The 23227-nt window shown below is 56.6% G+C and overlaps 4 protein-coding genes across 5 annotated transcripts in view; 1 reads left to right on the top strand and 3 right to left on the bottom strand.

Moving 5' to 3' along the window:
• Nucleotides 1–2066: 2066 nt before the first annotated feature.
• ZFP36 (ZFP36 ring finger protein) lies at nt 2067–4625 on the bottom strand. The gene is made up of 2 exons (XM_080829244.1): nt 4546–4625; nt 2067–3704 (listed from the first exon to the last, which is right to left on the bottom strand). Exons 1-2 carry the CDS (start codon nt 4567–4569, stop codon nt 2745–2747), a joined length of 984 nt encoding a protein of 327 aa, XP_080685370.1. The 5' UTR covers nt 4570–4625; the 3' UTR covers nt 2067–2744.
• A 5136-nt stretch (nt 4626–9761) lies between these two features.
• Nucleotides 9762–14234, bottom strand: MED29 (mediator complex subunit 29). The gene is made up of 4 exons (XM_080829150.1): nt 13949–14234; nt 13177–13235; nt 12833–12917; nt 9762–10428 (listed from the first exon to the last, which is right to left on the bottom strand). The coding sequence occupies exons 1-4, from the start codon at nt 14162–14164 to the stop codon at nt 10186–10188; spliced, it is 603 nt and encodes a 200-aa protein (XP_080685276.1). The 5' UTR covers nt 14165–14234; the 3' UTR covers nt 9762–10185.
• Nucleotides 14235–14472: 238 nt separating this feature from the next.
• PAF1 (PAF1 homolog, Paf1/RNA polymerase II complex component) lies at nt 14473–19403 on the top strand. Its single transcript, XM_080828377.1, has 14 exons — nt 14473–14772; nt 15356–15385; nt 15484–15576; nt 15904–16025; nt 16114–16180; nt 16276–16377; nt 16457–16562; nt 16668–16736; nt 16819–16922; nt 16999–17115; nt 17219–17347; nt 18256–18361; nt 18470–18560; nt 18639–19403. The coding sequence occupies exons 1-14, from the start codon at nt 14726–14728 to the stop codon at nt 19040–19042; spliced, it is 1587 nt and encodes a 528-aa protein (XP_080684503.1). The 5' UTR covers nt 14473–14725; the 3' UTR covers nt 19043–19403.
• Nucleotides 19404–20147: 744 nt separating this feature from the next.
• Nucleotides 20148–23227, bottom strand: part of SAMD4B (sterile alpha motif domain containing 4B) — a 37177-nt gene continuing 34097 nt past the window's right edge. For both annotated transcript variants that reach the window (XM_080828376.1, XM_080828375.1), the window contains 2 exons: nt 21748–21831; nt 20148–21538 (listed from right to left, as the gene is read on the bottom strand). In XM_080828376.1, the coding sequence (XP_080684502.1) occupies nt 21510–21538; nt 21748–21831 (113 nt within the window). In that variant the 3' untranslated portion in view covers nt 20148–21509. The remainder of the gene's footprint in view (nt 21539–21747; nt 21832–23227) is intronic.

The raw sequence follows: 23227 nt of genomic DNA, 5'->3' as shown, positions 1-23227 counted from the left end.
GAGCAGCCAGAAAGCCAGTGTGACTTAGAGCAATAGTGGCCAAAGAGCCAGGCCATGTAAGCTGGTGAGGACTTAGGACTTTGCCTTTTATGTGACCTTACGGACTCAAGTTTTAGGACAGGTTCCCTGTGGTTGTCTTGTTGGGGAGTGGGGAGAGACTGAGTGTAGGTCCTGAGCCAGTAAAACCAGGAAGGGGGTGTTAGGAAGGTTCAGGTGGAAGATGGTGCTGGGTAGGACCAGGGTGGCAGCCGCAGGAGGCAGGTAGATCTATGGAGAAAGTGAATCAGACAGAATTGCTGCTGGGCTGGGGTGTGAGTTTGACAAAGAGGAGTCAAGGGGACTCCTGCGTGTTTGGCACTGATAGCTGGGGGTAGGGGTCATTTTCTCAAATGAAGTTTTTGTTCTTAGAAGGGGCAGAAAATCTTTTTGCTAAGGGAAGGATCAGAGATATCAGTTTCTTGTTCTTTCAGTGTCTGTAAATGTCTCCGCATGGCATGTTCTTGCTTTCTGCCTCCCCAATGTCTTTGGGTCTCCGTGTTTCTTTTACTCCAACCCTTTCCCCTAAGTGTGGGGATCTGAAACCTTTCCCAAAAACGAGGGGAGAAAGGGCAGTTTCCGGGAAGAGATCAATCATCAGGGCCTGCCAGTGGGCAAGGAGAGAGAGCCAAAGATGAGAGGGCAAGGAGACAGAAGGAAGCGAGGGGAGAAGGCAGAGGAGGGGAAGGGGCTGGAGAGGGAGAACAGCAGCAGGAGGGAGCAGAGGGGTGTGGGAGGAGAGGTGGAACCGGGGAGACAAAGAGTGAGTGAGAGGCCGGGAGGAAAAGGGTGGAGAGGGGAGGAAGGGGGAGGAGAAGGGAGAGGAAGAGGGGAACTGAAGAAAAGAGAGGAGGGGGTAAGGGACAGGGTGGTGGGGCTGGAAGGGGAACATGTTAAAAAGGGGGAAGGGAGAGGACTACTGGGGGAGGGGAAGAGTTGGAGAGGGTGAGGGGAAGACCGGCGCAGGCGGGTAGAGGAGGAGGAACTGGCAGGGGGGAGGGTGGGGAGAGGAGAGGGAAGTGGGGGAGAGGAGAAGAAAAAGAAGGGGGGGAAAGGGGTAGAGGGGGGCGGAGGAGGCGGCGGAAGGGGGGCGGGGCGCCAGCGCTGACGCGGGGCGGCTTCCGGGCGCGGGGCGGCCGGCTCCCCCGCCCCAGGGTGGTTCCCGCCGCCTGTTGCCTTGTATGGTCCGAGGACGCCGCAGTACCCGGGGCCCCGCCCGACGCGGCCCCGACCCACAGTCGGGCCTGGCGGGCCCGACCCCCACCCCGACCCCTCCTTGGGGCGCGAGCCCTCGAGCTTCCAAGACCCCCAAAGGCCGAGATCCCGCAATGCCGGACTTCTCGAGTCCCGACGGGCCGAGACTCTGCAGTTCCGAGGTTCTGGGGGCCCGGAAAGCCAGAATGCTGCGTTTCGCTGCCCCTGTAAGTTTTCGGAGACGCCGAGGAGCTAGAATTCTAAGTCGCCGAGACTACCTCGCAGATTCTGGAATCAGGCTTTCAAGCCGCCTCCCCCGGGGTTCCAAAAGCCTGAGTCCCCCGGGCTTTCACGTCCTGGAACGCCGGGTGGTAGGACCCCGGGACGCCCCGACTTTCGGGATGCCCCCTCCCCCACCCGCCGCCCCCGTCTGTCCTGGGCTCGCGCCCCGGCACATTCCGTCCTCTCCGCTCCGCCCCGCCCCGCCCCGCCCTGCCCTCCTCCCTCGGCCCCGTGGGGACGGAAACATGCCGTCCCCGCCCGCGCCCGGCCGCGAGCTGGGTCAAGGAGCGCGGCTGGACGGGAGTGCCCGCGCCCCCACGCCCCGGGAACTGACTCTCCGAGTTCCTAGGGTGACCTCACCTGGGCCCCGCCCTCTCAGGTGAACGGCCTGGCCGGGTGACGTCACTTCCTGCCAGGTAAGCGCCGCGGGCGGCTCGGTCTGCGCGAAGCATTTGGAGAGCGATCGGTCTTCCGCACCTATCCCGCTTCTGAGAGCCCACGCCACCCTCCCTGCTCTTCACTGCTTCTAGACCGCGGAAAACCCGGGATTCCAGTTTACACACAGATTCCTTTTATTTAAAAATTCCAAAAACCACAAAAATAAACTTTCAACAATATATTACTTAATATATTATTATAGTATACTTATAACAATAATTATTCCATCGTTTCCAATATTACAAAAAGGAGGAAGAAAAATACAAGGGAAGCAGACGACCCATATATATAAATACTATAAAATCTAATAGAATAAATAAAGTCGTCATAAATAAGGGGCCCAATGGGTGGGGTGGGGGTGTTTGGCAATGGCTTTGGCTACTTGCTTTTGGAGGGAAATTTGAGCACCAGGATTCCCCCTCAGGGGGAGGCTCCAGTCACCACCAGGCACCGGAACCTCAGGGTCTAGGAGAAATTGGAAGGGGGCAGTGGGAGCCTACTATTCACAGCATTGGGAAAGGGAGGGGTGGGTAGAGAGCTCACTGCCTTCCTCAAATCTGCTACATTTTTTTTTTTTTTACAAGACCCCAGAAAACACTCCTTCCCCCAACACCATGAACACAGAGCTTGCACCCTGGGGACCTGCCCCAGTGTGGGGTCAGGGGAGTGGGTTAATGCACTTCGGAAGGTTGGGGGGAGGCTATTTGATTGAGTCCCCCGGTTCCCCGGAACCCCCAGCAAAAGAGAAATGGCCCCCTTGAGATCCAGCTGATCTGTACCGGGTGGGGCAGTTGTCACTCAGACACTGAAATACGGTTGAAGATGGGAAGTCGCCGGGGGGCTGCAGCTGCAGGCGGCTGGGGGGGCCCAAAAACCCCAGCCTCGAAGACAGGTGAGTCGGATCCCCCCAGGCTGCTGCCACTGCTGGCATATTCATCAGGATCAGATCCCAGGGAGTGTGCAGAGGGGCTCCGAGCCAGGCCACCCAAGGGCCCCCAGACGCTACTAGTGGTAGCCCTTCGACAGGAGGGGCAACAGGCTGGGGTGGGGTCCCTTCGGGCCACTGGGGTCCCAGGGGCAGCAGAGAAGGCAGAGGGTGAAAGTAGAAAGTCCCCAGGTGGTGGTGGGGGGGAGCTGGAGGGAGAGAAGGAGCAGGAGGACAGGGAAGGGCCTGCCAGGCCTGCCGGTGGCGGTGATGTCCGGCGGCCGGAGGGCAGGCCTGAGAAGCTGATGCTTTGGCGCAGCACAGGGGGGTGGCCCGGGGCAGCCAGATCTTCATTGAGGTTGTGGATGAAGTGGCAGCGGGAGCCGTAGGGGCAGCGGCCCTGGAGGTAGAACTTGTGGCAGAGTTCGGTCTTGTACTTGGGGTGGCGGCTGGCCTGGCGCAGCTCTCCCAGACCATGGGCAAACTGGCACTTGGCCCCATAGCGGCAGCGCCCGCTCTCCGAGAAGGTCCGACAGAGCTCAGTCTTGTACCGGGATGAGGTGGTGGGGGTTGCAGTAGGTGAGGTGGGTGAGGGCGACAGTTCAGGGCCCGGGCGGGGAGCCAGGGGGGCGAAACCCGGGGGTGGCGGCACCCAGCCACAGCTTCGACCCTCCACCAGGCTGGTGGAGCGGCCAGGCAGGCGGGCACCCACCCCAGCCGGGTTGTCGTCGGATGAGCTGAGGCTCCAGAGTCCGGAGGAGGCCCAGCTTGGGCTGGACTCGGTCTCTCCGTGGTCAGATACCAGGTCAGCGCTCACTGACAGGAGGCTCTGTGGGAACAGGGATTGGTTAAGACACCGAAAATGCTGGGTGACGCCCCACCACAGCTGCAGGGCACCTAAGAGCTTGCCAGTCCGGTTTGTGGGCTCCCGGCCTGAGCCCCACCTGCGCACATTAAAATATGGGTGCCGGATCGCAGGGATCCCGATTTGGACGTTCTGAGTTTCCTCGCGACAGAAGCCTATCCCGAGGGACCCAGGCACCCCGGCTCCCCTGACTTGATCTCTGACTGGATCAAGAGGAGAACCCCAGAGTCAGGCAACACCACTGTCCTCCCAGTTTCGAGCCTCTGGGCCCCTCGGGATCTGACCCCGCGCATGGGGTTCTCCAGTTTCACAACCGGAGAAGCAGACAAACTTAACCCCGGAATCGGGATCTCTTCGGTTTTAGAGTTCCCACAGTTCCCCGCTGGGTCAAGGGGTGGAGAGACAGAAGTCGGCTTCCCCTTACCCCGAGACTCCAACCCCAGAAACGCCTCCGCGCAAAACCGCGCCCTGAGCAACTACTAGGGGGTAAGCCAGGTGTGGGGCCATTTCCGCCCCCAGACAGCCCGGGTCTGAGAAAAGTCCTCCAGCTTCGTATCTCCAAGGCCACCCCACCAGTGTTGGGGCGGAGACCCGAAAGTCGCGAGCTCCGTCTGCACCTCCCGAGACGCGCACTGGTCTGAGAAGGCAGGCAGGGACCCCGGGCCGGAGTGTGCGACTCTCCCGAGCTGCAGTTTGAGAAGGGAGCTGGAGGTCCCGGTCCCGGACTTTTCGGCGCTAGCGAGCCCTAGTTTAAGAAGGGAGTCAGGCCAAAGGGCCCCACGGATGTCGGTCGGCGGAGGCTCACCTCGTAGATGGCGGAGAGATCCATGGCGGCGCAAACGGCCGATGGGCTGAGGATTCGGCCAAAAGTGGGAGCGCTGAAGTCAGGCTGCGGTTGGCTGGCGGAGCGGTGTTTTTATAGAGGCGGTGGGAGGAGGCGTGGCCACTGGGGCCGGCCCGGGTGGGTGGAGCCAGGAGGGGCGCTTCCCGGACGCGCGCCCCCAGCAAGGCCCGCCCGGCCCCCCGGCCCCCGGCCAAGACGAACCCGAGCCTGGCCCGCGGGCGGCCCCGACCCAGCGGGGAGTGTCCAGGGGTGGGGAGGGTGGTGGTGGTGTCGGCCCAGTTTTCAGGGCTGGAGACCGAGGCGCGGAGAATCGAGCTGCGCCGTGGTGGGGGGCAGGGCTCCCGGGGGAATTGACACGGGCAGAGGCCAAGAGGGCGTGCGCTGGAGAGGCGGACGGGGGCGGAGAGAGAGAGAGAGAAATGGAGAGACCCAAAGAGAAAAACACACAGAGAGACAGAGGTGGCGAGAGAGACACACGCAGGGAGATGTAGACACAGAGGGTGAGACAGGGCAGGGAGAGGAGAAGTTGGGAGACAGAAAGGACATGTTAGAGATAGTTCCCGAGAGACAAACCCGAAGCGGGAAGCGAGAAGGACCGTCACATAAACAGAAAGTGGGCGGGCGGGGGTGGGGGGGGAAGGACATCTACCTACAAACAGAAATCCTTAGGAGCCGCACGGAGAGGAGACTAACAGGCCAGGTGGAGAATTCTGAGCGCTGCCTGACTGGCCCGGTCTCACCCCCAAACAACCCGGATCCGGAGAACTTTGATCGCCATCGCCCTTCCCAGACTCGCGGGGGGACTCGCGGGGCGGGGGACGGGGGGTCCCGGATACCTGCGAGGCAGGAAAGGAGCCTCTCCTGCTCACGCAGATAGTGAACGGCCCTCGGATCGTTTGCTCTGGGCTAAGCACTGTTCTTTGAAAGTGCTTTACATACGTTGACTCTAGGACGTATTATGCCCATTTTACACACCCGGAAGCCCAGGCACAGAAAGGCCAAGTTACTGTGCTAGTGCCTGTTACTAAGAGTTGGCCCTCTGAGAAAACTCAAGATTGGAAAGGGGGAAGTCTTATTGTGGTGGAGGGTTGCCTTGATGGAAAATCGTTTGGAGGTGGAAGAAATGGGTCATGCCCCCAACTGATGGTCGCATGGGTGTCTTTTAAAGGGGTGAGCCTTGAGAGAACTCTTAACTTGCCGGGGTGGCTCCCCACGTTGGCAAGTCTGTTATTGACAAGGGGGTGCCCTGAGTGATACTCTGTTACAGGGACCTGGGAAGAAAGTTTACTTTTAAGGGGATCTTGGTGAGCTGGCTGCCCTGAGTGAAAACCCTGGGGTAGAAGTCATTGCCACGGAGTGCAGTTACAAAGGTGGAAAGTTTGTTTTTGCAAGCTGCGACCGCGGGCTCGTATTGAGGTGGGAAGAGTCCGCCAGGCACACCGAGTTGCCTCGTCGGACAGAACTCGGGGGAATCCCTGGTGCGGCGCTTTCTGGGGCTGAGGGGCCTTCCCGGCCAGTCCCGTGAGCTGGGCGGCTGCGGGCGGCTTTGGCACGGTTGCAGCCTCCCGCTCGCCCGTGACTCATTCGCAAGGGGCGGGGGAGGGGGGCTTCCTGGAAGCCGTGACGAGGAGGCTCGACCCGGACGCCCGGGTTCCTCTCCTGTAACCAGGGCTTGTGTCGCCTGTAAACAACAGCCTCGAGGACAACGGGGGAAAAAAGGGAAAAGGGAGGTGCCTGGTACCCGCCTCCCGGCTGGGCTCCAAATCCTTGTGCCGCTAGTAGGAATGATGCGGCGGGAAAACCGGAGGTGGGGGGACACCCCGGGGTCTCCGGGGTCTGGCTCGGCTCCGGCTGCGATGCTGGGGGAGTTTCGATTCCCTAGAGACTGGAAGCATTTCCCATCCCTGAGTCAGGCTGACCCCCTCCCCTATCCTATCTGCTTAGTCATCGGCCCCAGAGCCAGGACGCTCGGGACTGGGCGACGCTCAAAGAGGTTGGAGAGGGAGCTTTGCGCGGGGAAGGGCCGACCCTCCACCGAAAGGCAGACGGGTGGGACCCCGGGCCCTGGCCTCTTCTTGCTCATATCGACGGGTCCGGGTCTCCAAACCACCTCTCTGCTCAGATCCAGGAGACCGAGCCTCCAGTCTCTCCTACGTCAGACCCCCAAGTCCGGGCGCCCAGCCCCCTTTCTCTCTCTCTAGTCCAAGTCCGAGCCCCCAGCCTCTCCCCAGTCCCGTCTAGGAGCCTAGCTCCCATCCCCCTGCCCACCCCGTCCAGGCCCCAGACGCCCGGCCCTGGAGGAAGTTCAGGGCAGGACTCCTCCCCGCTCCCCACGTAGCCAGCGGGAAAATCCGTGGCCCCAGTGGCGGCCGGGAATCCCCTCTGGAATGACGGTGGGGAAGGGGATGGCCGGGGTCCCCCGTGGGGTGCGGCGGCAGGGAAGGGGGGGGTAGCTACTGGGCGGGCCGAGCGAGGAGGAAAGGGGCGGAAACCCGAGCGGCTAAAAATACGGCGGGCACTTCCGGCCTAGGGGGAGGGGAACGGAGAGCAGAGTTTCCAGAAAAACAAGCGGGGACGGGAAACGCGGGGGTGTGAGAGTCGGTGCGAGTGCGCGGGCGAGCGGGGGAGCGTGTACTTGCGGCACGTGTGCACGCCTGGCGTGCCCTGGCGCGGTCGAGTGTGCAACTGCGGGGCCAGCCTTGGGGGGAGGGCGTGCCCGACGTTGTGTGGCGGGTGTGTGTGTGGGGGGCGTGCCCGAGGGTTGTGTGTGTGTGTGTGTACTGTAGGTGCGAACGTGTGCGCCCTGGTGTGGCTGGGTGCAGTTAGGGCAAGTAGGTGCGGGACACCAGGATGCGTGCCCGTTTCCGGTGTGAGGGCTGTGTCCTTACAGTCTTGCCCGCCACGACTGTGTGAACACATGTGTGAAACCACCTGCGCCTGTGTGGTTGACTCTACTGTTTACTTTAGCCATCTCCGGGTGTGGGAGCGTGTACTCAACCGCAGCTGTCTTCCCGGTGGCCGTCGCTTGTGACTTACATATCTAGCTGCACATCTGTGGCACTCAGAGCCACTATGGGATCTGGAGAGACTAAGAGTAGGGAACTCCTTGAGGAGCCCCCGGTGCGGGTCTGGCCAGTCGGGGCCTTCTGGCCTGAGGAGGAGCTGTGCGTGAGCATCTCTGTGACTGTAGCAAGTGTAGCGAACAGTGTTTCCAAGTGTCTGTGTCCTTATTTGGGGTGAGGCTGGGAACACCAGAGGCCAGAATCTGGATGCAGTTCCTCGGAGGCCCAGTCACAAGGCAGTGAAACTGGTGAACTTTGGTTCCTGACGTCTTTGATGCACATGATGGGGAGGGTGGTGGGTCACCGTTTGCCGCCTCCATAGGCCGAGCCGGGGCACACACGCACACACTTGTACCTAAGAAACACTATCTGTCCCCAGCTAAGGCTGCTTTCAGTAATGTTGAGCTGTGGGTTAGGGCTGAGTCAGCCTGTGATGGGCAAAGTCTGCGATGGGGTGAAAGATAGTGGGTAAAGTGGTGATTAGAGAGTTGTTTGTATATTCATGCGGTTGGATTGTTCCTTTTAGAGTCTGTGGGACTGTCTGTCACTGGGCCAGAGAACCTGGGGACACCATGATTGTAGGGTGGTGGGCTATGCTGTTCTCTGCTGAGGAAGGGGGTGTGTGTGCACCTGTGTCCCCATGGTCTGTTGTGCCCCATGTGGCTGTGGTTCTCATGTACACCTTTTCCTGGAGCGTGTGGTTGTGCACTAGGCTGTATAATCCCCCTCTGGGTCTAATAATTTGGTAAAAATCTCGCTAAGGACCTTATGACATGCATCAATTCTTCTAACCCTGTCCCTGCACTGTGGTTCAGGCCTTCACATTATCCCATAAACACATCAGCACATTCCTGCCTCAGGGCCTTTGCACTTGCCACTCCTCTCCCTGGGATGCTCTTTCTCCAAATGCCCGCATGCCTAGTCCCTCTCCTTCGCGTCTGCTCCAGTACCACCTTCTCAGTGAGGCCTTCGTGACCTCTGCCAAGGACTTTTTTCCCCCCAAAATAAATCTGAACCACCTATTTAACAAGTAATTAGACCATGATAATAATGAATCCCCACAGACCACTACCCAACCTAAGCTCTCAGACTTTTTTTTTTTCTTAACAAAGTAACATAATTCTCCAACTACATATCCTGCATTTGTGTCAGATTTATTCCTGTGGACAGCATCTTCAGCTAGTGCCTGAGAGTGGTCTGTTGCCCTTCTTGGGGGCCTGCCCTACATGCCTGGCTCTAAGAAAGAAACTTCCTGGGATGTGTACACACACACACACACACACACAGGGCTGGCCATTTCCCAGGACTCCAGTGTGGGGACTTGAGCTCTGGGTGAATCACAGGTCTCTGTAGTTCTAGGCTTTCCTTGCAGATGTGGGGTCCAGGACAGGATGCCTCTGGGTGACAAGATGGCAACCAGGGCAGAGGAGGTATTGGGTGGGGCAGTCCCGCAACCAGGCTGACTCACTAGAGCCTTTCACACCCCAACAGCTGAGCCTGGGCTGGTAGCTCCGCCTTGCACTTGCCCAGGCCTGAAAGCCATGGCTGAGCTCCCGAAGCTTGCTCTCAGGGAAGAGGGGAGCCTGGTGGGCCACTCCTTCCCTGAAGCCCCCTCCCCAAAGCCTGCTTCCCGGAGCTGGGGCCCAGGCGCCTGGGTTCTTCCCCAGGACTGATGATTCACCCCTGCTAGGGCCTTTTCACTTCTCCTTTGGGGCTAAAAATACAGGGACCCAGGCATCCAGCTGGGCTAGGCTTTACCACGGATTGCACAATGCCCCTCGTTTGAGTGCTGCTGACGCAGACTCTGGGTTCGGGTGGGGGAATGAGTTGCTCTCAGACCAGGCATGCTGAGGTCAGGGCCTAGAACTCCTTCACTTCCCCTTTCCTGGGCTGAGGACCTGGGGGCTGGGCTGACATGGGAGGTGCTGGGGATCCGTGGATTTGGTTGTGGGCCCTGGAAATGAAACTCCTTCCCCTGGCCCCAGGCAACCGAGGGGTTTGGCTCCCAGAATCCAGCCCCCTTCAGAACAGAGGCCCAGTTAGGAACCGGGGGCAGAAGGGAACAAAAGAGGACTAAAACAGAGATGGTCAGAGACAGGACCACAGAGGCAGAGAGACAGAGACAAAAAGAGATCAAATGACAGATAACAACTGACCCATGCCTTAGAAACACACTAGAGACAGCTAGAAAAAGCAGCAAACACAGAGACCCCACCCCCAACGGACAAAATCAGGAAGGACTGAAGGAGAGAGGCAGGTCTGGGCTCTCTGCCGAGGCCAGGCTGGGGGAGAGCCCCAGTAAGAGGTCATCAACAGACACTCCAAAGTGCATCCTGGGCTAGGCAGGAGAGCAGGCTGCCTGGAGGCGGCGAGGCCCCGCCCTGCACGCTCCCTGCTGGCCTCTGCTGCCCCCTGCTGGCTCCGGCCACAGGGCTCAGGCGGGAAGAAAAGGCAGAGACTGAGGCTGCTTTCAGGTCACTCTTCATTTCCTCCCCGTCCCCTTCCCCCCGCGGCCCACCCCACTCCCAGCCCTGCCAGCTCACAGAGTGCCCCCGGGGCCAGTAGGTGGTGCAGGCGTCTTGCCTGTAACCTTGTTGGCGCAGTCCAGCAGAGCGGTGTGAATGTCCTTGGCACAGGCAATCTGGGCTTTGATGACTGCCAGGTACTGTGGGTAGGGCAGGCTGTCAGGCTGCACTGCATCCGGTTTGGTGGCCGTGGGCACCAGAGTGGGAGAGTGCTTGGCGCTGTCGCAACTCTGGGACAGGCACTCGTGGGCCAGGCGCTGTGGACGGGCAGGCAAGGTGCGGCTTCAGTGTCACTCCTGGTGCTGCCACCCCCCACCCCAAGGGCCAGCCTGGGGTAGCCTGCTTGGTCCTCTGGACTCCCGGGGGCTTGGAGTCAGAGCCTGGCCCTGTCGACCACATGCTCGGCGACCCTGAGGCACGCAGCTGCTTCTCTCTGTTTCCTCCTTTGCAAAACAAAATGGGTTTAACAACTGCCTTTGCTACCTTGTCAGGTGAGAACAGGGAGACCAGCGGGTGAGACAGCCACAGTCCCAGCACATCATGCAGCGAATGTCAGCTGTCATTACTGGGACTGTCTTGACTCCAGCCTGGACACTGGCAGTGGCTGCTCTGATGACACCTGCCCCTGGTTTTCCTCCTCCTCCTCTGGCTGCGCTGTCTAGTTTTATGGCTTACTCAGCCCAAGCCCTAAGTGGGGCAGTTCCCAGGTCCCACCTGCTCTCGTTCTCATGCCTCTCACGGCTGTCCCGCCCACATGCACTACTCAGTTGCCACCTCCGCGGTGACACTGCCATATCTGTGTCCCCAGCCTCCCCTGAAATTCCAGAGCTCTCCTACCCTTCCCACCAAACTGTTCCTCTTCCTGGGTGCCTGTCTCAGGAAGGCCACTGCCATTCCAGCTTGAGCTCTGGGCCTCATCCTGGAGACAGCTCCTCCCACGGTCCAGGGCAGCCCTATGGCTGTACGCAGAGCCTTCGGAGTAGCTTCCCCACCTGCTCTCCCGGCTTCCTCAGGGTGGTGGTGTAGCCTAGCCCACCTGAGTCCTGTCATGGTTGCCTCCTTGGGCTCCCAGCCTCTACTCTTGGCTCCTCTAACCCATCCTTCACTCGGCAGCCACAGGTATATTCCTAAAAAAGCCAGCAGGTCCACGTTCTTCCTCCATGGCTCCCCAGCACCCTCGGGGCTTTATTCAAAGTCCAACAAGCTCTGGGGCACCTGGGGGGCTCAGTCGCTTAAGCGTCTAACTTCTGCTCAAGGGATGATTTCATCAGGGTGCTGGGATGGAGCCCCACGTCAGACTTCACGCTCAGCCGGGAGCCTGCTTCTCTCTCTCCCCCTCTGCCCCTCCCCCCTGCTCCTGCATGCACTCTCACTCTCAAATAAATAAGAAATCTTTTTTTTAAGTTAATTTATTTATTTGACAGAGAGAGAGAGAGAGAGAGAGAGAGAGCACGCGCTAGAGAGGGAACAAAAGCAGGAGTGGGAGAGGGAGAAGCAGGCTTCCCGCAGAGCAGGGAGTCTGATGCAGGACTCGATCCCATGAGCCTGGGATCATAACCTGAACCAAAGGCAGACGCTTAATCGACTGATCCAACCAGGCGCCCATAAGTAAGAAATCTTAAAAAAAAAATCCCAACAAGCCCTAATACTTACTATACCTCAGCTAAACTGAATCTGTGACATTCTTAAAGGGAAATTAAAGTAGAAGCTGTTCCTTCTGGTTGGAACACCTTTCTCCTACCACCAGGCTTCTCAAATTCTGACTTTGGCTTCAAACCCCCATTTACAATGATGATGATGATGATGATACTACAGGGAACGTTTGCCATGGGCTTAGTACCATGTTATGCCTTCTACATACATGATCTTGCCATCTTTCCCCAAAATCTATTTCTCAAAGGAAAAACCCGAAGCTTGCAGGTAGAGACTGGTGGTCCATGCAGATTCCAGAGGCCTGTGCTCTTAGCCACCCGCCCTCCTCAAAACTCCTGCCCGTCTTCCATTTTTGTTCCAGCCTCAGCTCAGATGCACTCTCTACCAGTAAACTTCCCTGAGTCACTGTCCCCTCCCTGACCCACACTAGGCAGAGTCAGGTGCCTTTTCGGAGCTTCAACAATCCCCAAGCTTCCCTCATTTTTTTTTTTTTTAAAGATTTTATTTATTTATTTGTCAGAGAGAGAGTACACACAAGCAGGCAGAGAGGCAGACAGAGGCAGCGAGAGAAGCAGGCTCCCTGCTGAGCAAGGAGCCCAATGTGGGACTCGATCCCAGGACTCGGGGATCATGACCTGAGCCGAAGGCAGCGGCTCAACCAACTGAGCCACCCAGGTGTCCCAAGCTTCCCTCATTTTAATCCTGACCTCCCCACCCCCCAGCGCCTCCCCCATCACAGCCCCGACTTCTGTGGCCTGGGCTTTTCCTATCACAGCCCTGACCCACTCTGAGTTGTCACTATTTGGGGATGTATGTCACCCCCACTGAACTGGAAGCTTAGTGAAGGCAAGGCCTGGAGCAACACTGTGTCCCCAGCCTCAAGCGTGAAGCGCATGTGCAGCCCCTGGGAGGTGTGCCCAGTGTGTGGCGACTGACTGAATGAAGGTTCCTGAGGACCTGGGGGCAGAGGCAGGACTGTGATCACCCGCTGTCTAGGAGGCCACTTACCAGGCAGAGCTCCAGCTGGTCACAGAGTGCGTAGAACTCTTCCAGACACTTGTCAAAGCGCTGTATGGGTCCATCACTGCTCTTTCTATAGCCCAGGGGAAGAAGGTGACTGGAGAATGGATTTCCAATCTCTGGAACTTCAGTGGCTACCCAACCAAGTATCCATCAGGAAACCAAGTTTAGGCCCAGAAGCCCCAAGGCAGGGCCTAAGGGACTGTTTTAGAAGAGGCAAAAGAGCAAGGCGGGTCACTAAGGAGTGGGGCTGGGAAATAGAAGGAAGAGGCATAGGTGGGTGGGGATCCGGGTATGAGGTTCTAAGACGAGGGAAAGGGGACTATACTCACTGTCCGTTGTCAATGTTAGTGTTCTGAATCAAATTCTGGGCTGCAACCTTCATCAAAGTCTATTAAAAAAAATGCAGGAAACAGAGAAACAGAAGGAGCACTTTTGGTAGATCTACACTCTTCCTTAAGATCTATTCAATTTCTGGACGCCTGGGTGGCTCTGTCGGTTGAGGGTCTGCCTTTGGCTGGGGTCATGATCCCAGGGTCCTGGGATCCCACCTGCGCCGCACTCCCTGCTCCGTAGGGAGTCTGCTTCTCCCTCTGCCCCTCCCCCGCTCCCCCTCATGCTTGCTCTCTCCGAAATAAATATTTTTTAAAAAATCTAGTTAATTTCAAGCCTCCTCTTCACTCGGCATTTCTCCTCCTGTCAATCCAGATTAGTAGCCGTATTTCCCCAGAGGCCCGCTCTCACCTAGGGTTCTCCGGGTAATCTCTCCGACAGATCTTACAGTCCTCCCTTACCCACCAATCACAGGCAGAATCTCTGTACAGGCCAGTCCTTTACTCAGGCTTTAACAACCAGGGCCTTGTTTTTCCTTTAAACTCCCTCCCACTCGAATTGTGACCATTCCCAGGCCCAACATTCGTGCCGATCCCGCTCACAGGGCAATCCGCAGACCTTCGCTTTGGCCTCATCAAGAGGACCAAATGCCATTCCACTTCCCTCCCTAACGCTCCTCTCCTCGCTCCCAGACTGAAGAGCCCCTCTGCCTTCCCGCTTGGAACCAGAGAGCCAAATCCCGCTAGCTTCTCGCAGCTCTCGGCCAATCACCTGTAGACTCTCCTTCAACTGCGGGATGAGCATCTTATAACGCTGCACCGGGTCGAAGTCCTGTTGCTGTTGCTGCAAAAGCCCGCTCTGGGCAGGCCCCACCAGCTGTGCTGGTGGTTGCGGCTGCTGTTGCGGACCCGGGCCGCCAGACGAACCTGGACCCGATACGCCCGCAGCAGACGAAGCAGCTGCAGCTTGCTGCTGGGACGCAGCCATCTTTCTCAGTTTAGCGCACCGGAAGTGCGCCACAAGCGGTCTTCTCCCCGTTTCTTTTGAGCGTCTCGGTCTCCAGGCCCCGCTTGCTAGTTAGCCCCGCCTCCCAAATAACTCAGCCAATAGGAGGAAAGAATGACGCCCTCCCGCACTTGACTCTCAAATAAGACGTCCAGACTGAGACCCCGATTCGCCAGTCACAAGAGGCTCTTTCTCCCTCGCTCCGCCCTGTACCCAGCCGTTTGCCAATCCGGGTGTGGGTGTAATCCGGACTCTATTTCCCAGAAGGCCTCGCGGCCTGAGGCGCCCTGTTGGGTCCTTAGCGTCTTGGCGGCAGTTGGTGGAGCCGGAGCTGCGAGGCCGTCTTTGGCGCTGCCTGCGCGTTTAGCTGAGTCTCCACTGGAAGTCTTCACCAGCCTACCTCATTCCGTCCCTACCCTGGCAGAGAGCGGCGCCAACCCGAGCCCTCCCTCGGATTAGGCGTCCGCCAACGTCGGTACACCCCCTCCGCGTCTCCCCGCGGCTCAGCAAGGACCCCGTCCGGGCTTCCTTCGCCTTGTCGCCATGGCGCCCACCATCCAGACCCAGGCCCAGCGGGAGGATGGCCACAGGTAGGCGCCACGCCGCCTGGCTGTATCGTTTTCGTTTAGGTCTGTCCAGGTTTCGGCGAGGCGGGGGGTCGGGCGCGGGTGTCTTCCTACGACGTCACCAGCCCCCCAGTGATGTCAGACCTTCGCCGCGAACGCCGTGGCGTCACGGAGCGCTCACTTTTGACAGGGGTGGGTTCCTTTAAGGATGGGGTGTTGCCCCCACCTTCCTGCCATGGAATTCAGGGATTAAGCTCTTGGGAGACTATCTAGACGGACTGTGCGTTTATGACTCCAGTCAAGCATTTGGAGAATCCCTTTGCTAAAATCAACTGAGCACGTAGTTCTATTAGAGTACTTGAAGACGTCCCCTCCAAAAGGGATTGAGCAGTTGATTTCATTCATGAAAGCGTTTGGAGACACTTTCTCTAAAAGGAGTTGAATCCTAGGCTCTTTCCGTTAAAGTACTTGGAGCACCCCTCCCACAGGGATTACCATTTGTCACTCCCTCCTTCCTTTTTTTAAAAGCTTGGAGAACCCCCCCCCCCCTTCTGTCAATCGTGTTCTCCATCTTTCCTTCAATGTCTCGCTCTCTCTTACCTACCAGGCCCAATTCTCACCGGACTCTGCCTGAGAGGTGAGCCCCATTGGGTTTTCCCAGAAGGGGTGGGCCAGTGGGGGCTGGGAGCAGAGGTGGGGCAGCAGGGGACCGGTTTTGAGCCACTGTATTCCCAGGTCTGGAGTGGTCTGCCGAGTCAAGTACTGCAATAGCCTCCCTGACATCCCCTTCGACCCCAAATTCATCACCTACCCCTTTGACCAGAACAGGTGAGACTGAGATGGAGGAGGGCAAAACAGCTCACTTAGATCATGAGTTCCGTAAGGGCAAGGTTTGCTTCTCTTGTTGACTGCTCTCTTCTCAAGAGCCTAGAACAGTACCTAGCAATATGGTAGTAGGTATTCCATAAATATTTGTTGATGAATGAAACAAGCAGTGTCCGAGTCTTTTCCCACTGAAGAGCCAGCCTTCTAACTCCAACATGGGGGATACTCCCCTTTTGAGTTCCTCCCTGGAAAAGCTTAGGCTCTGGGAAGCAGGAATATGAGGGTAAAGCTGGAATCAGGAAACCATAATGGGTATGTTTCCCCACCCAGGTTTGTCCAGTATAAAGCAACTTCCTTGGAAAAACAGCACAAACACGATCTCCTCACTGAGCCAGACCTGGGGGTCACCATTGACCTCATCAACCCGGATACCTACCGCATCGACCCCAATGGTGTGTGGGAAGGCAGGGAGGGCCTGCTGTAGGCCAGCAAAGGCCAGGCCCTCCCTCACAGCCCTCCTGCCCCCTTGTTCTCTTCTAGTACTCCTAGATCCAGCTGATGAGAAGCTTTTGGAAGAGGAGATTCAGGCCCCTACAAGCTCCAAGAGGTGTGTGTGTGTGCTGAGTGAGGACTGGATATGTGGAGGCAATCTATGATGGGAGGAGGGTGGTGGGTCCTAGGTGCCTAACACTCTACCCCCAGATCCCAGCAGCATGCGAAGGTGGTGCCGTGGATGCGGAAGACTGAGTACATCTCCACTGAGTTCAATCGTTATGGCATCTCCAATGAGAAGCCTGAGGTCAAGTAAGTTGTGGCAGGTAGAGAGGGAAGGTGATTTCAGGTGTGTCCAGTGACCCCTAAAGTCTTCTCTCTTTACTCCTAGGATTGGAGTTTCTGTGAAGCAGCAGTTCACAGAGGAAGAAATATACAAAGACAGGGATAGCCAGATCACAGCCATTGAGAAAACTTTTGAGGATGCCCAGAAATCGGTAACTGAAGGATGGGGATGGGGTGGGATAGGGGTTGAGGGCGGACCAAGGTGCAGCTCCAGAGCTCCATATCCTCCTCACCCACCCTGTTTTTGCCCCCACCAGATCTCCCAGCATTACAGCAAGCCCCGAGTGACACCCGTGGAGGTCATGCCTGTTTTCCCAGACTTTAAGGTCAGATCCAGGGCAGGAGGCAGTGAGGCAGAGCCTGGCGTCTCTGCTTGTCCCAGTCTAATCCCAGTGCTCTTGCCCCTAGATGTGGATCAACCCATGTGCTCAGGTAATTTTTGACTCAGATCCAGCCCCCAAGGACACGAGTGGTGCAGCTGCTTTGGAGATGATGTCTCAGGCCATGATCAGGTAAGTGGCCCCACTGCCCACCTTGGCCTGTTGCTACTGCCCCTTTGTCCTTACTCTTCACTCTTCTCTCATCCAGAGGCATGATGGATGAGGAAGGGAACCAGTTTGTGGCCTATTTCCTGCCTGTGGAAGAAACGCTGAAGAAGCGAAAGCGGGACCAGGAGGAGGAGATGGACTATGCACCAGATGACGTGTGCGTGGGTCGGGTTAGGTTTTAGGAATGGAGGACCGGGTCTCTCCCTTTTATCCTTCCTAAGAAGTGGGGATGCTGACCTTGTTCCTCTTATCCGCATCAGGTACGACTACAAGATCGCTCGGGAGTACAACTGGAACGTGAAGAACAAAGCCAGCAAGGGCTATGAGGAGAACTACTTCTTCATCTTCCGAGAGGGCGATGGGGTTTACTACAACGAACTGGAGACCAGGTACTTGGTACACTCCTACCTCAGATTAGCCTGGGACTATGCTTCAGAATCCTGATCTGGGGTACGTGGGAGCTACCTTGGAGGTCATTTGTACGTACGGATTGGTTTCGTGTTTCAAACAAGAGTAGCAGAAGACTGCTTGACCATGTGAGCTGGACCTAGTTCTAATACACAAACCCAGGAAAAAAATCTCGAGATTGAGGTTTTTTGTAGTGTAGATAGCCAGGTTCCCTGTGACGTAGTAAGAGACTTCATGTGAAAGTCAGCATAGGCAAAATATGGAGTAATAACATCAAATTAGCATCAGTATTTTAAGTGAAATCCGGGATACCCACAAACCTTTCCCCTACAGCAACAAGTTTACTCCTGTGCTAGGGACCTTGGTGTAATGTAAGGGTTGGGAAAGAAAGTATGACCTTGAGTTTGTTTAAAGCAGAGATCACAACCTCTGATCCCATGTAAAAGGTAGCACAGTGGCCTTGTGGGCTCTGGGTAACCTGGAGCTCTTGGCAGCCTCCAAGGGGCACCATGACCTCGCCCAGCAAAGGGCTCCTCCACCAACCTTTCGTTGCTATGCTTTGGGAAGGTAAAGTCCCAGTGGGGCCACAGATTAACACTTTCCAAAAGCCAGTAATCTAGATTCTGTGCTTTTAAGTGTTGCTAATTTACCTTAAAATCTCTTACGTGTACGCACACTTTATAAATATAGGGGACTCCTGGAGCTGTTATCTTTTCCTTTCCCTTATCCAACCTCTGAGTTTAGTCTCCTTCATTCACCCCGCATTTATTCTGGTCTCTTCTGGACTAAGCATTGGTGAGGAAGTAAGAACCAAGTCGGACTGGATCCCCCACTGGGGTCTTTAAATGCATCTTCCACACACCCCACCCCACCTACTTGCCCACTGCAGGGTCCGCCTGAGTAAACGCCGAGCAAAGGCTGGGGTTCAGTCTGGTACCAATGCCCTGCTGGTGGTCAAACACCGGGACATGAATGAGAAGGAATTAGAAGCCCAGGTAACAAGCATCACTGGCCCAGGGCAGCCATGGAGAGGGTGGTGGTGGGTGAGGAGAGACAGAAGCCTGACAGGACAATCTCCTTCCCCTCAACCCTGCTACTTCAAGGAGGCACGGAAGGCCCAGCTGGAGAACCACGAACCCGAAGAAGAGGAGGAAGAAGAGATGGAGACAGAAGAGAAAGAAGCTGGGGGCTCAGGTAAAGCTGGACAGGCCAAACCCCAGGAGCCCTGGAAGGGTGGGAAACTGGGTCTCACTTCTCCCTGCTCCCTTGCAGATGAGGAGCGAGAGAAAGGCAGCAGCAGTGAGAAGGAAGGCAGCGAGGATGAGCGTTCAGGCAGCGAGAGTGAACGTGAAGAGGTTGACAGGGATGAGGCGAGTGACAAGAGCGGCAGCGGCGAGGATGAGAGCAGTGAGGACGAGGCCCGGGCCGCTCGGGACAAAGAGGAGATCTTTGGCAGTGATGCGGACTCGGAAGATGATGCGGATTCTGATGATGAGGACAGAGGCCCGGCCCGTGGCAGTGACAATGATTCGGACAGCGGCAGTGATGGCGGTGGCCAGCGGAGCCGGAGCCGCAGTGCCAGTCCCTTCCCCAGTGGCAGTGAGCACTCTGCCCAGGAGGATGGCAGTGAAGCTGCAGCTTCTGATTCCAGTGAAGCCGACAGTGACAGTGACTGAGTCCCAGGTCCTTCAGGGTTGGTGCAGACATGATTATAATGCGATTATTATGCGCAGGAAGGCACTTTTTGAGTGGTCTGTTTGTGAGCCCTTCGCTTTGTTCGTTTCCCTCCTCTCCAAGCCTTGCTGTTAATAAAGCCGACTTTTTTCCCTTTATGCCCCTTCCCAACCCTATGGTCTCATTCTGCTTACACTTCTTCCCCCCATCCCAGGAGCTCAGTGGCCTCAGCTTAAGGCCACTAGGTTTTCCGTGAAGTATAGTATAGCATAACAAAGGTCAGAATCCTTTTTTTGTTTTTGTTTCTTGTTTTTTTTTTTTTTTTTCCAAAATAAGCCCAGACCATTAAACAAGTGAAACTCCAACAAGTAAGTCTTCTCCAACAGCGAGAAAAACTGTACAGTTACTCAAAGCTGATTCTGCCAGTGGGGCTGGGGATAGGAGGGAGGGTGAAATCATGGTGGCGGGGGAGGGGGGCTGGGGAGGGGCTGGGGTAGAAGAGGGTCAGGGTCCTGCCCATCAGAGTGGGGCCGCCTGCGTCCTGCACACTCTGCTGTCAGGTGGGGGGAGGGGGGCAGCTCTTGCCTCCCATTGTGTGTATGTGGGGGGGTGTCCCTCACCACCTCCCAATGCCAGGCAGAGCCAGCTCACACTGATGGGTAGTGAAGAAGACAGGACTGGCTGGGAGGTGGTGAGGGTCCTGTAAGAGGGACACCCTGCTGATTCCAAACGAGGTGGCCCCTGTCCATCCCACTTCCCGGGGCTATTGGGAGAGGGGGACTGGAGAAGCCCTGGGAGCTTGAGGGGAATGAGCAAAGGCACAGAAACATGGAGGGGCCGGGGTGGGGGACTTGCATAGGTTGATGAGTGTGCAAGAGGTACATAAATAAACCTGACACCCCACCCAGCCCGGCACTGGGAGAGGAGGTGGGGACCGTAGCAGATCCCCAGGGCCACCCCACCCCCTGGCTTCCTCCCCTTCCCTGGGCTCAGAGCTGAGGGAGGTCCAGACCAGGAGGGCAGAGGCAAGAAGGTCTGGGGAATGGGCTGAGAGTGCAGGGAGGGCGGTGGTTTTAAAATTTTTTTTTTTTTGGTTTTTTGTTTTTTCCCAACATTTTGTATCTTTAATAACATACACAATGGTTACCAGCCATATTCATAACAAAAGTTATTCATAAAATGTATCTAAAAATAACATTTTTTTTTCCTTTTCGGTGTGAAAAGCTTGAGAATGTCCCAGTGGGGGGTGGGGTGGGTTGAGTGGGAAGAGGGGGTTGGAATAGGGGACCCTGGCTTCCCCACAGCCTGAACCCCCAAGTCCCCTCCCTCCACCTGGGCCCCAGCACAACCCCTCAGCAGGAACAGAGACAGAGGGTCTGTATGACTCCACGGCTGGGACAAATCTCTGGGTTATGATATAGTGTTCCACTTAAGTGAGGTCATGACAGAATGGGGTGCGGGGAAGGATGAAAGAAAAGAGGGGTGGGGAAAGAAACCAAAAACCAAACAATCCCCTTTCCCTTATTCCTTACCCCAAGTCTTTCAGCTACCAGACCTGGGAGTGGACAAGGGTGTGTGTTGGTTGCGGGAAGGGGATGTTAAGGCAACAGACTTCCTGACCTCACTGGCTGCCCTGGCTCCTGGCCTTCAACCTCTGCATCTGGGGAGCCAGGACTGGGGGGAAGCAGGGGAAGGACTAGGGGGTCTGGAGGAAGGGGCTCTGCCCCCTCCCCTCATAAAATTCAGGCTCCCCCTGCCACTTTCTTGGCTCAGAGAGAGGCCTGGGGATTCTAAAAATGAGAGGGAATGATCAGAGAGAAAAACCGTTAAGAACTATATAAATATGCATCTTAAATAGGCCTAAGAAATTAATTGTAGAGAACCTCTGATAAACAGGGCAAAAGGAGGTGAGTGAAAGGAGGGTGGCTCCTGTCCTTGGGGGTGATGGGAATGGGGAAGGAGAAGAAGGTGGCAAGGAGAGAGAGAGGGGATCCTCTCAACCACCAGTTTCTCCTTAGCTCCTCTCAAATAACATCCAGGAGAGCAGGTTATCAACCCTGCTTCTTTCTCCCCAAATGTCAGATGGTTCTGAGCAGGCCCCACAAGATAGGGGTAAGCTGCTCCCTTAGGAGGGGCAGGTGGCCGGCAGTCTGGAAGAGGCAGGGGTGGGACGGGGCCAGGTAGGGGATGAGGGAGGGAAGGAGGGGCAGTCAGGCTGGCCAGTCCCTGCCTCCTTTATCCTGGCTGCCCCCTACCTCCCTGAACCTCAGCAGAGATCCCTTGACGGGCCTGGGAGTGAGCAAGGCGCGTGCCAATGTTAAACAAAAGTTAAAAGGGTGAGAAAGTAGAAAAATACTAGAATGTATAGCTGAGCCAGCCCACCCTCTCGCTGTCGCAGAGAAGCCCGTTGGGGGTTGGCCCCCGCCCGCCGCCCAGGGAGCCTATGGGTGCGCTGGGCTGTGGGTCCCGTCAGATGGTGGAGGTTTTGTCTGTCCCATCTGTGGTGAGAAAGGGAGGAAGGGAGGAAGATCAGGAACTGGCGGGAGGCCCAAGAAAAGGCGCTCGGGTAGCCTGTCATCCCAGTCAGGCCCTCCCTGGAGGCTGGCCTCCCCTAGGGACCCCTCAGGATGCTCTGAGTTGCTCAGTTCAGAGGCGGAGACGCTGCTGGGTAGGTGGGAGCTGGGTCAGGGAAAGAGGAAATGCTCACCACCCAAGGCGTGTTCTGTCATGCTCAGACACAGAGACTCCAGAGTGGGATTGATCTCCAGGTCAGGCCCAGGGACCGGGCAGTCTGTGGGGAGAGAAAACAGAGGTGAGGGCTGAACTGACTGTGGAAGGCAGAACCTGGGAGACAAAGGACTGCAGGGGCTGGTATGAGGGAAGGGCTGAGAGGGATAAGAGGAAAAGGAGGGAGGGAGAGAGGGGCAAAAGACAGAGAAACCGTATGTAAGATGCAGCACACGCTCTGATGGGAAGTATGACCAGGCAGGGATGAAGGACACAGAAGGGCCTGGGTGTATCACAGAGCAGGCAGAGGCAACAATGGCAAGGGCAGAGGCGTAGCAATGAACAGAAAGCCTGACCAGCAGGCTGAGGGAGTGATGGGAAACTGAGGGAGCGTCCCGGAGGCCACACACTGCATGTTGCCTTAGGCGCAGTCTAGCCATCAGCCCCAGGCACCGGGCAGCCCTATACTCCTTGACTGATGACCTGCTCCTGTACTTGGGTGCAGAAGCTTAATTAGGACAATTCCCATCCCCACTTGGACTTGCTCCATTGGGCAGGATGTCATCTGGGTAGGCCCAACAGATGGGGCAAATCAGGACAGCAGCCATGGGGCTTGTCCTCAAACCATCTCTAAAGGGCCTCTTGTTCCGGTGTCTGGGAAACAGCCCGCCTCCCTGAGCAGACCTGACCCCACCCCACACTGCTTAAAATCCCCTCCTTGGCTCCTCGCTGCTATGGGGAGAAAGCCTGAGCTTTCTACCTGATTTCAGAAGGCGCTGCTCCCACCTCCAGCCTCTCCAGACATCCCCAATGAACTCAGAGCTAAGGCTGTGTCGGGACACCTAACTGTCTCTTCTTAGCCAATATTTTTTTTGACCTTGGGCAGGTGACCTGAGTCTCACATTCATGACTGATATGATGGGAATAAACCAGCACCCTCATGTGTGCAGCCGGGAGGATCTGATTTGACGGCATGCAAAGCCGCTGGATCCATAGTCCAGCACGCAGCACGCAGGTAAAAAGAACTACTCCAATTTTTTGCTCGTGCAGTTCATCCATCCAGTCACCTGCATCTGCAACTGATGTGAAGCAGATGCCTACCATGTTAGGATGAACACAACGGACAGGGTCCTCTGCCTCTCACAGGTTCACATAATCTCATAAGTGAAGTAACCCACTGACTGGCATTTATGTCACGAAGAGCTTAGGATCACCTGCAAATCTTTTTTTTTTTAATAAAGATTTTCTTCATTTATTTGACAGAGATCACAAGTAGGCAGAGAGGCAGGCAGAGACAGAGGGGGAAGCAGGCTCCCCGCCGAGCAGAGAGCCCGATGCGGGGCTTGATCCTAGGACCCTGGGATCATGACCTGAGCCGAAGGCAGAGGCTTTAACCCACTGTGCCACCCAGGTGCCCCTGCAAATCTTTTCAAAAAAATTTTTTTTAAAGTAAAACTCTA

This window comes from Martes martes (assembly GCF_963455335.1).
Source record: "Martes martes genome assembly, chromosome: 17".
Taxonomy (NCBI): Eukaryota; Metazoa; Chordata; class Mammalia; order Carnivora; family Mustelidae; genus Martes; species Martes martes.
The sequence above is the reverse complement of the archived record's forward strand: the minus strand, read 5'-3'. Positions and strand labels throughout refer to the sequence as shown.

What these genes read in the sequence shown, in the direction of transcription:
- ZFP36 (XM_080829244.1), bottom strand. Translation starts at nt 4,569, where the DNA reads ATGGATCTCTCCGCCATCTACGAG. An exon ending in ATCTCTCCGCCATCTACGAG is followed by an intron (nt 3,705 to 4,545) that starts GTGAGCCTCCGC and finishes CTGTTCCCACAG; the next exon opens with AGCCTCCTGTCAGTGAGCGC.
- PAF1 (XM_080828377.1), top strand. Translation starts at nt 14,726, where the DNA reads ATGGCGCCCACCATCCAGACCCAGGCCCAGCGGGAGGATGGCCACAG. An exon ending in GCCCCTACAAGCTCCAAGAG is followed by an intron (nt 16,181 to 16,275) that starts GTGTGTGTGTGT and finishes CTCTACCCCCAG; the next exon opens with ATCCCAGCAGCATGCGAAGG. An exon ending in CTGTTTTCCCAGACTTTAAG is followed by an intron (nt 16,737 to 16,818) that starts GTCAGATCCAGG and finishes TCTTGCCCCTAG; the next exon opens with ATGTGGATCAACCCATGTGC.
- MED29 (XM_080829150.1), bottom strand. Translation starts at nt 14,164, where the DNA reads ATGGCTGCGTCCCAGCAGCAAGCTGCAGCTGCTTCGTCTGCTGCGGGC. An exon ending in AGTTGAAGGAGAGTCTACAG is followed by an intron (nt 13,236 to 13,948) that starts GTGATTGGCCGA and finishes TTTTTTTAATAG; the next exon opens with ACTTTGATGAAGGTTGCAGC. An exon ending in ACCAGCTGGAGCTCTGCCTG is followed by an intron (nt 10,429 to 12,832) that starts GTAAGTGGCCTC and finishes GCCCGTCCACAG; the next exon opens with CGCCTGGCCCACGAGTGCCT.